At 36.5% G+C, this 11,929-nt stretch overlaps 1 protein-coding gene across 1 annotated transcript; it reads right to left on the bottom strand.

The window, feature by feature from the left end:
• Window positions 1–275: 275 nt before the first annotated feature.
• Window positions 276–9,519, bottom strand: LOC145592449 (protein FREE1-like). Its single transcript, XM_081648897.1, has 10 exons — window positions 8,525–9,519; window positions 6,178–6,264; window positions 5,958–6,089; window positions 3,520–3,651; window positions 2,702–2,767; window positions 2,481–2,591; window positions 1,547–1,639; window positions 913–946; window positions 704–774; window positions 276–610 (listed from the first exon to the last, which is right to left on the bottom strand). Exons 1-10 carry the CDS (start codon window positions 9,443–9,445, stop codon window positions 533–535), a joined length of 1,725 nt encoding a protein of 574 aa, XP_081505023.1. The 5' UTR covers window positions 9,446–9,519; the 3' UTR covers window positions 276–532.
• Between the last annotated feature and the right edge of the window lie 2,410 nt (window positions 9,520–11,929).

Below are 11,929 nucleotides of genomic sequence, written 5' to 3'. Positions count from 1 at the left end.
CTTGACTGACTTGAAAACAAGTTCATAAAACAAAGTATATTTATTAGAAATATTGAATTTCTTTGAGGACCACCAATTCCCAATTAAAGAAGTAACTTTTCTCATATTTTAAAATAAAAAGAATTATTACAAATAATGGTATGGGATTCGACCAATCAAAGGTAAATTAACATATTGTAACTGTCGTCTGAGGGAAGCAATGGTGTCAAACAATGAAGGCAATAGTATCAGACTATCAGGCATATGTAATCCAACAGAACAATAACACAACCATATCAGGGCAAAACACAGAAGTGTATAGATTATAAAATAAACATTTGAATATCTGTTTTGACACAACAGTGATAACACCCTGGATCAGCTCTTCCAAAAACCAAAATAAGGAATCCGAAACTCATATACAAACTCAGTCAGATGGATAGAGGAAGAGGATATCACAACTAAAAGTTATTCGTTAATTATTGAGTGCTTAGCCAATGAATATATTGAACAAGATACAGGACATCATAAGAGAAATGGAGGTGATGTGATATTAATGAGCACTCACGAGGAATGGATGCTGACAAACCCCACACTCAATGGTTTCAGAACCGGAGGATGGTACTTGGACCTGTGTTGAAAAGGGAAGAGGATGCAATTTAATTAGGTCAGAGCTTCAGTTAAAATTTTCTGAAAGAAAACGATGCAAAGCTTACGAACAAACCTGCAAATGAACAGTGCATGTAGGACAAGCAACTTCTCTCATTCGCTTACCAGAACTTTCTAACTTTGTACCTGCATACATTACTCTAGTCAGTGTTACATCTTTTTAGGGAGCTAACCATTCTATCCCACTTTCATTTGATAACAATCCTGAAGCAAAATATTGGTCATTATTTTTCCAAGCATTCATAAGCAAGAAACAATGATTACCTGATGAAATTCTCAGGTTTTTTTCCATTTCCTCCTGCAATAAATCATAAAACGAGAAGGAAAAAAATTACATTTATTAAAAGAAAATGGCACAAACTACAATTAGATGAATGCTACATTCACCAATATTAGAAAAAAAAAATAATCATTTGATGTTCACATATACACCCCACCTATATAATTACATATATTAAAAAAATAATCATTTGATGTTCACATATAAGTAATTCCAATCTATATAATTTTTCATCTGTTATTTGTCGAAGATTCTCCTCAAAAGTCAGAACAACTACAGTCCCCTCACAAACCCTGCCTTTGGCCTTTCAAAAATTAACAAAAGAAACAAGTTTGCCAAATGTGATGTCTTTAGAATGAACCCCACCTACACACACACTAAGAAACCCACCAAAACTACTTATAAAACTAATCTATACCATTCCAAAACCCAAGCAAAGAAATGCAACCACGCCATGTGTCACCCCCTATTTAAAGATGACATGGCGTCACATCCCCAGCAACACAAGTTTAGTCCTCCCTTCACATTATAAAAGATGTCTATCGAGATTTTAAGCCCACACTCTCCCAATTGAAGAAAAAGTTACATGATAAATTAAAAACTAATATAATATATTACCTGAAGCTTCTTGGCAAGGTCTTCATGACTCTGCAAAGAGACTGGTCTGCTAGCTGCTTCCTTTGCCATACTAAGCCTCTGAGTGACATGTGCCTGAATCATGAGAAGAAATTATTACATTCCTAATCCTATGGTGTAGTATGGTGAACCTTTTTATATAATCAAACCTACTACACACAGCTTACTCTCACAATATTATCCATAAATCAATGTTCATATTGGAGTAATAATGTGTTTATCATCACGAGTGAACTTTAGATCATATCCTAGAAATCCATGGCAGTGAGCTATGAAGACATGATGTGTTGCATTCTACCACTAGTCATACATTACATTACCTGGACTTGTCTTCCACAGCAAAATGCCGGTGTCTGTCCGTAAATTTTAAGACACAAGTTTATATTTATTTAGACCAGTAACTTAATTTTTCACAAATATAAAAAGGCAGGTTCCACCTTGAAAAGCCTGGTACATGCCAACAAGTCTAAGAAACAATATTGAATGCCCAAATCACACATAGCCATGCAAAGAACTTATAATACTCAGAATTTCACAAGAAAGATCTTTTAACATTACAGAATGGTTTCCAACCACATCAACCCCTGCCCCCCCCCCCCCCCCCCCCCCCAAAAAAAAAAAAAAAAAGAAAAAAAAGAGAAATTTATTTTTAAAAAATTATTTTTAAAAAAAAAAAAAGAAAAAGAAAGTACCAAGGAAAAATGGGGAATAGCAAGTTCCTTTCAACCATTAACTGCAAAGTAGATCCTCAAGCAACTTACATGAACAGTAAAAGTCCCGGTGAACAATAAGTAACGTGATCAAAAGACATGAAAAGAAGATAAACCAAGAACAGGACAAGCAATCATTACAATTCCTACCACACATAACTTGCAAGTATCAGGGAATAGTCCAAATTAGCCAATAAAATGCATACCATGCATCGATCACACACACGAACTGCTTGAGCATTGTCTTCCAAATTGAGGGGAGTTCTACCCTGAGTACACTTGTCACAGAATACGTCTCCACAATTTCGACAGTGATGCTAGACAAGGAAACCACAAGTCAGTCAAAATCCACCATTTTATTTTCAACTAATAGGCATGCCAAGTAACAGAAGAAACCACAATCCTCAAAAATTGGTAAATAACATACCCTACGGTTGAAGGCACTAAAATCTCCTCCACATCCTGTGCACTTGGATACAGCTTCATCAGGAACCTAACATAACGTGCAAATAAACAACTATAAGATAAAAGACCTCTCAAAATAAACAATATACAGATATAGTATATATTAATACCAAAGGAATAAGGAGCCAGCAATGCTACCATTGCCTTTTGCTTTTACCATTTTACAATTTATTCATCCATTAAAAATAAGTTGACCATGCAACAACCTTACTAGCAAGTATATACCAGCATGCCACAATATCATGCAGACAAATCAGCACACATTTCAAGAGGGGGTCCGATTGCAATACAACAAAAACTGGCCACATAAAATGGCAAGAATAAGTGACAGAATATAAGTAGACTTTAACATACATCATGCCATCATAACTACTACTCCATTATATTAATATCTACTTAGTACATAGGAATCAATTAAATAAATATTGAAAGCACCAGTATTAACTCATTTAAGAATAAGTATCCAAATTAAAATGCTATTAATTACTTTCTGACTGAAAGCCCTCCAGCAACAGATAAGTCCTGAAAATTAAGGTGTACAGCATAATGGATAGCCATACTCTTTACCATTTCACATGTACACTACATCCCAAATAAATATAAAGAAATAAATCAATAAATCATGTACATTCAACTATTCAAGAATATCCTGCCAACCATAACTTTTTGGCTAAAGCGTCAAAAAGGACATAATTTCAGCTTAAACAGCAGCAGATACACCCTTCGGCATTTAAAGATAACAGATATTACAGTGATAAGAAAGACGGGGGAAATCATTACCCAATGATCTTTCTCTTCATTGACTGGTTTTAGCTTGTTCATCCAGTCAGCAAAACCTTTCTTCTTCTCTGCAGACTGATCCAGGGCTTTGGGTGGTTCAGAAGACCTGATCCTCCCACCCATCTCCTTGAACTGCAATTGAACACAGAAATATTCAAAAATACATACACCATCCTCAAAATAATACATAAATCATCAATTCATCACACCAATGTATAATCCTAAAGAAATAATATATGAATAGGTGCAACACAGCTTTGCAGGGAATCTGTGATATACTACCATACTAAACCACTATCCCCAATGCATCTAGAGGCTACAGCCTAAGGCAGGGTTCAGTAAATTATAAATGAAACTTCTATCAGCATCATCCCTGCACCTGCAAAGAGGTTGCTAATAGTTGATCCTTGATCAGAATAGCCGAAAGATTTGAAGTCCTTTCTCCACAACATAAAGGCAAACCCATTCTAGCAACAACATTTTCTATCAAATGGAAAATTCAAACCATGACATTGCATAGTTCAATAATATTTATTTTTATAACTCAGTCTCTGAGTCTCACACTAGCAAAGAAAGATGGCTGCGCTTAGAGCAAGAACAACTACTAAAGACATGGAGTATGCAGCTAACATAAACATATCAATGTGGAATGAGAAAATTAATTGTTGAGGCTGATCTTTAGCACCAAAATTTCCTGACTAAACTTATCTAAAACCTGAGGTTCCTTAATCTAGCTCCTAAAAAAGTTTTCCAAACCACCAAGGTGTGAATGCAAAATCTAAAAACCACAGTCAATTCTCAATCAGGAGCCTTGCCTCATGACAATCAAAGTAACCAGCTACATCCTATCATCTTCATTTTCTCTCATTGTGCACGCAACCACTCAAGTCTTTGACTCCATGTTGCCACAATGTGTGTCAATGGAATGTAAAGATGGTCAAAATTAGAAGGAAGAAAGTAATTTTCAAAATCATTTGGTCTACTATATACAATTGACACAATTAAAGAAGTACCATGTACTTTTTCCCTTAAAATTATGTATCATAGTGCAAATATTAAAATTTGGAAAGAAGAGAATGAGCGATAATCCAGCAAGCAAAGTTGACAAGGTCAACTGGTCAAATGATTTGAAGGTTTTACAATTTCCTCTACAAGGAGGTAGCATTATACCAGCTTTTCTATTCATAAGAAATTTGCTTCTTTTAGTCAGGATTAAGCCTATTCAACAGGATGGACCCCAATTGCATCCCTGGTCTAAACGGATTATAACCAAGTCAGACCTAACCCACTATGTTAATGGGGCAAGCCCTAACCAGATCAAAACTTCATAATTTAGAAGGGAGCAAAGGCTATTAATAGGTCAATCCTCCCCCTGTCAGGCTGTCACACCTCAAGCAAACTAACAATTGACCCGAGTAATGCTCCAGATTGTTGTGTCACACATTCTCTCTAGAGACAAAACAACTACTAATGAGCTTGAAACCATAATAAACGTTCGGATATGTTGGATGGTCCTTAGAAGTATCTCCCTGGGCAATAAAAAAATCTATTGGAAGGGAATCAATAAAGATCAAAAGTCAACCACCAAGCACTGACATGTGCCCAAGTTCTCAAAATTTCAGGGATCAAAAGTAAGAAAGAGATAAGACATCAATTTCAGAGATTCATAAGTTCTTAGATCTTTTTTTCCTTAAAGGTTTGAGGTGAGAGAATGGAAAGCAACTCTGAAGAGCTTTTACCATTGTATATGCCCTATATCACACAAAGTTGCACATATGATGATGGGAGCCTAGTGGTCAGCTTTCCTACCCTTCGTACAAATTTTCAGCGGAAAACCACGAGAACACAAACTTTCATTACTATATCTTCTCATTCTTCCACTTCCCATGGTTAAGGATGTGGGCTGACGAGTAATTTCACCTAACATAGGAAGCTTCACTTTCACATGCTCTTATCTTCCGAAAGTTACGTCTCAAAATCAAGCGTAGGCACAGATAAATCTCTAAAATTTAGGATAGACTGAATTTTGCCACTTTAAAGCTACTTTCAAGTGAGTTTCACTCTTCATTTTATCTTACATGCTCATATCACTCCAACAAGGGTATGTAAAAATAAGTGAAAAGAAGATAATGTTATGTTATATGCTCACAAATACAATTAAAAAGATAATTTCAACAAGAACTTACAAACTCCTCAAAATATTAATGCATTTGTAACATAAAAGACAGATGCAAAAGTCTTTCAGTCAGGAAATATGTTTCATGGATTTTGTGTCTCCAGTTCTCCACTCCTTACATTCAAAATTATGTACACTGATGTGTCTTGACACTAGGATAAATATTTATACCTGAAGCTTGTACCCAAATCTAAGTAACATAACTTAAAAGAAGGGGGGAAGGGGTGAATATACATATTGCTTATTGCTTACGGAAACAAACCTGCACAGTAGCAGCTGTCACTGTGTCCAAAAGTGTATTCGTAGTATAGCTATTGGACTGCAGTCTAATACGTCTAGGCTCAATATCAACAGGAGCCTTGGACCAGAATGCAAATGTAGATGAATCATATTTCTACACATGAAAACAAAACAGAAAATACAAATGAGTTCATAAACAATTACAAAATAAATATGGAAATTTTGAGTTTCACTCAGCTTACATCACATCTTGTCACAGTCTCAAGTGGATATATCCTCAAAGTACGACTCGTGTTAGGATCAAGCATTCGTATCCCATCCAAGCCAACCTGAGAATGGAAGCAACAAAATCTAATATAATTACTCCATAACAAGCCAAAAGCAAGAGTCCACCACAAGTGTAAGCACAAGACACAAAAATATATCAAATGGATTGTTATAAGGCAGGTGTGTGTGTGTGTGTGTGTGTGAGAGAGAGAGAGAGAGAGGTACTTTTGGTATCCACAGGCAACTTTCAAAAGATTATAAGAAACATGATGTTTACTAATTATCAATTATATACCCTACAAAATTATAAACATCATAAGAAAATACTGAAAAGGCAAACGAATAAGTTTTATCACCATCCAAAGAGGCACACATCTGCCTTCTATACACCAATTTTTCCATAGTAAATTTAACCTTTATCACCAAGATTGTGCCTTGAGCTTTTTAAAACGTTGGGTAAGAGTAGGGTAAGTTACTTACAATAATGCATCAAGAATGAGCTGGGGCCTGCCTGGGGGTACAAAAGGATTCAAATGAGTGCTTTTTTGTTTTTAATTTTTAATAGTTTTTTTTGTGCTATGGCTGAAAAAACCTGTAATATTTGTATGCCTTGATTGAAATAATGCATCATTTACAAGGCCAATATTTATTCATCTCTTTTGTTTGAGAGAATTAGTCCCACCCTTATGCCATATTATAATTTCCATACCTATTTAAACCTCAATTCTTGAAAGAGTATAGAGGATAGTAAAAGGTTTAAAGACACCAATATGATGAAAGGAGAGATGGAGTGAGATGGGATAAGGTCTCAAGTTATGAGGAGAGAAATAGAGAAAAATCTTGACCAAATAAGGAATGTTGAATTAAATCCCAAGTCCTAAATAAACTAAATTGGAAAGTGTTACATTCTTACAAGAATAAGCATATTGTAACTGTCTAATACCCACTTAGAAAAAGAAAGTGTTTCACAAAGCATATAGATTTATCAGCCATATTGACAAGAATGACAATCCTTACGCCATTTAATATAGCAAGCCCTAGTTTCTCACCAACAAGATGGCAAAGCTCCAACTTAACACGCACTTCTAGAGTGCCACTTTGGAAAAATATGCACAACCCATTCTACACATCAGATTACAGTGAAAGCGCATCTTTCTGGAACTTTTACCAAGAAAAAAAATCAAGTACTTGAGGTTTTTCAAGATTTAAAATGCCAAATAATCCAAAATTCTTCTAAAGATCAACCAGAGTATTCTCTCCAAACATGATTGTTAGGGTTTGTTTGGCATTGTTTTTTGTTTTCAGTTTTCTATTTTTAAAACAAAAAACCAAAAAAAGGAAACAAGAAAAAGGTATTTTTACTTTTTTGTTGTCGGTTTTCAAAATTATCATGATTTTAATAAGTTTGATTAATTTTTGATTCATTATATGACATACTACTTCTGTTTCATATTATTTGCAACGATTAAACATTTTTCCTCTCTACTTTATATCAAATTGTTGCAAATAATATGAAATGGAGGTAGTATATCATATAATTTGAAAAACAAAAAACCAAAAAAAAAACAGTGATACCAAATGGACCCTAAACTTCTCGCCAAGATTTTTTTATTTCCTGGACCAAGGGTACATTTCATGAGATGCAATAGAAGATACACGTAGCACTCCAGCTCTACTCATTACCTCATATAGATCTCAATCAACCATCATTACTATTGTCTTACAAGCATTTTGGAAAAAACTGAAGAAAGTCTGACCATCAACAAAAAACATGTTTCCTAGTTTCCACTAGCATACATAGTTGATATTCACTGCAATAGCAGGCTATGTTGAACAAACAAAGCTCTTCCACAATTTACTTTGTAAAGCATTTAACAACAAATTCAATCCAGTAACCACAAACTACTAAGGAAGCTAACATAGTTTCACTCATTCCCTGTCAATCTGTCATATCAGTCAAAATTTATAACATTCCTTCTCTTCTAGACACTTCAATCAAACTAACAGCTCACCTCACCACCAGTCCACCTTTCCTACAAACCACAATCAACTAAACTTAGTTTCCTAGGCAACTCACTCAAAAGTCAAAACCCACTAAAAATATGAATTCAAGACCATCATCATCTGTTCAAAGAATTTCTAATCACAATAACTTTTACTACTTGTATTATAAATTATAATACTTGTTCTAGAATTAAGCAAGGGATGATAAATTTAAGCTCACGAAGTTTACACAGACACCCAAATCCAATAAATACAACAGCAACAACATTAACATTAACAGAACAAAATGCATACAAACAACAGCAAGAAATAGCATACCATACAGAGAACATCCATGACACTCTGACCACCACTTTCAGGCAAGAGCTTGACCCTGAACTTCTGAACTCCCCCCTTAGAATCAGAATTCGACTCTGCCTTCGGCACCGCCCTAACAACCTTCAAAGAGCTAGGCTTTTCCTTCTCCTTCTTTGAGGAACCAGAAGGGAAGCTAATAGCCCTCCCATAATCATCAAACAACCCAGACCAATTAGACGATTTAGACCCGGTCCCTCGAGCACCATATGGCTCCGATTTCCCCTGATAAGCATACGCCCCATCATCCTTATAATCATGCCCACCTCCCGAACTAGACCTACTTCCCCCAAAACTCCCATACCCACTTAAATTCTCATCATAATACCCCGCTCCATAATCAAATTTCGCACTATTATCATACGATTTCTCATAATAACTACAATTAGCGTTTAAATTAGGGGGGTTAGGGTAATTTTGAGGCGAAGGAGGAGGGGGGTTAGGGTAATTTTGAGGGGGAGCTGATTGATGAGGATCATAGGGTGGATAATACGGCGTCGTAGCAGGAGGATACTGCAATTGGGCCGGCGGAGGAGGAGGGTAAGCCCCATATGATTCAGGCCCAACAGAAGGCGTCGGCGTCGGAGCCGGCGGCGGTGGAGGAGCGTAGTGGGGTTGAGGAGGAGGAGCAGTAGGATCGGAAGAATGAGGAAAAGGAGGGTAATTCTGGGAATACGAGGAGGAGTAATCGGCGGCGGAGTAAGAGTTGGGGGCAGAGAAAGGTGGTGCAGAGGCGTAGGAAGGTGGTTGAGGCGGCGGAGGAGAAGGGAGAGAGAGATCAGGGGTGGCGTAGTATTGTGTTGGAGGGGGTGGTGGTTGGTGGTGTTGGTGTTGTGGGGGGTGAGGGTAGTAAGGAGGAGGGTTGAAATCGCCGGCTTGCTGCATTGCCGGAGATGAGGTTGATTGGGGAATTCCGGCGGTGTTGAAGAGGGAGAAAGTGGAGGAGAGAGAAAGTTTGAGAAATTGTCAGCGAGGATGAGAAAGGTAAAGGTAAGGAGTGTGCGTAATTTTTCACATTTGTGTGGGACCCTTGTTCAGGTTTATCATGGAGTTGTTAAGTTTCCAAGCAAGAACCAAGGTGTTAACAAGTAGTTTTTTCTTTTTTTTTTTTAGGCAACGTGTTAAAAAGTTAACAACTAACAAGTTCTTATTGAATATTTTTAGTCCTGATTTTTATTTTTTATTTTTTAATTTTTTATTATTTTTGTTTTTTTAAGGAATATTTTTAGTATACGGTTTTTAAGGATATAAGCGGATGCTTGCCTTGCTTCTTAGCTTTTCGAACTTTCCTCGGTTAAGGTTGGAATTGTTTTAGTAAACAGCTTTATACCTCCAACCGAAGGTTCTGACAGCTTACTTGGTCTCTAAACTGATGGTACTTTTAACGAAAAGACGGTCTCATATTGCATTTTCTAGCAAGGGGATGAAGGCACCAGACTAAGTAGAGGCGGCCCTCACTAGAGAGTTATCGTGCAAACATATAATTGAATCCTTCCCATCATCGAAAGAAAAAGAGACAAAAGCAAATCCATTCTATGGTGAAAGGAAACAAAAAAAAAAAGACAGTTAGCAAAACGAATAAGTGACCATTGAACCTTGTTGAGTCGCTCCTTACTCAGAGCAACCTTTCAAAAAACTACAATGGAACCGTGTTCCATTAGCTCAGTGTCTTTCTCTTCCCTAAGAGAAAGATTTCAACGAGGACAAGAAGGCAATGGTTGAACGTACTCAGAGGATAACAGACGAGTATTAGGAAAGCTTACGAGCTTGGGGTGGATTCGACCCACCTATTTCAGAACTCCGAGTGCGTTCGTGAACGTGTTCAAGACGGAGGCGTAGTGACCCTCCTACAAGCTTGAACACCTTTGCATGCCCCAAAAACGAAACAACAGTATACTTCATCAATATTCCCCCAGGGAGTGAAGGATGAGACTTTCTTTCTGTAATTCGTATCTTCAGTATTTTCGGTTTTTCACCGATTAATCGGACCATTACCCCCCTGGGGGGAAGGAACTGCAATAAGGCTGCCCCTTGCTCTCTTTCCCTACCTTTTTTGGAATCCGGGAAAGGAGCGAGGGCAGAAACAAGCAACCGAGCTCATGAAATCCAATGAGAAGAGGCTTATAACATAATCCTTCCTCGACTTATTGAGACAAAACGAACTCCCAGCTTAGTCCCTTAAAAGAGGAGCCAGAGGAACTAGTGGAGGCCTGAAGCGATACTGACGTGCATATCCTAATATATATAATAACTCGTTTTTTTCTTTTTTTCTTTTTTTTTTTTTACTCGTATGGTTCAATGCAACCCTAGTAAGAAATTCTGATATATATATATATATATATATATATATATATATATATATATACGTAGTATAAATGCAAGGACAGTTTTCAAATGATTGTATTAGATTAAATCATAGCCGTATATCTCTTTTAACTAATATGAATCGTCGATAAAAGTGACTTTAATTTGGATTTTTATTTTAGAAAACGTTAAAAAAAAATCATTTTCTAAACTTCTAACCCACTACCAATTCAGTTTTCAATGATTCACAAAGTAGTGTTTTTTTTTTAGGATGCTTGACTTGTTTTAGGAAGATCGGCTAAAGATTTAATTATTTTTGATAAATTTTCCTAATATAAATACAAAGTAATAACTTTTTTTTTTTTTCAAAAAAAAAATTTATAGTTAAATCCTACCCTAGTTCGGAATCCATCACTTATTATATCGAGTACGTATATAAGTATAGATTATAAATAAATGAATTAAAGGAAGCATTAAAAAAGGCAAGAAAAGTAATAATGTTGATTAGGATTTTGAAAAACAGGATAGAAACTGATCATGTGTAGCCCGGCCCGCTGACCCAGCTTGATTTCGGGCGGGTTTTGGATAGCCTTTTTGCTCTGAAATCGGGTTGGGCTCGGCCTGGTCTGATTTTTTTTTTTAAAAAAATGGGCGGGCTTGGGAAAGCATTTTTATTCAAATTTAGTTGATTTTTTTGGCCCGGCCCGAAAAGCCAGCACGGTCCGAGCATTTTGGACGGGTTTGGGCACGAACTTTTCTGCCCGGATTTGGCCCGGCCCGCTATATGGGCTGGAATTATAAGCCTTGGTCCGGCCCACTCAAATGATCACCTCTAACAAAAAGTGAGCATAACTTCAATTTATAAAACAAAAGAAATATTTACTAATTATAAGTACTCTATATTATTGGTTTCAACTAGCAAAGTTAACATCACAATCAGGCCCTCAATTCTATGGCTTCCCTATTTAACAATCAAACCTACTTCCATGGAATCATGTAAATTAAAGACATTAAGTTCGGCACCCTAACTTCCTAATAATCCGTTCTACCTACTTCTGTGGAGAA

Source organism: Chenopodium album, chromosome 18 (assembly GCF_948465745.1).
Source record: "Chenopodium album chromosome 18, dcCheAlbu1.1, whole genome shotgun sequence".
NCBI classification, from domain to species: Eukaryota; Viridiplantae; Streptophyta; class Magnoliopsida; order Caryophyllales; family Amaranthaceae; genus Chenopodium; species Chenopodium album.
This window is presented reverse-complemented; position numbering and strand designations above follow the sequence as displayed.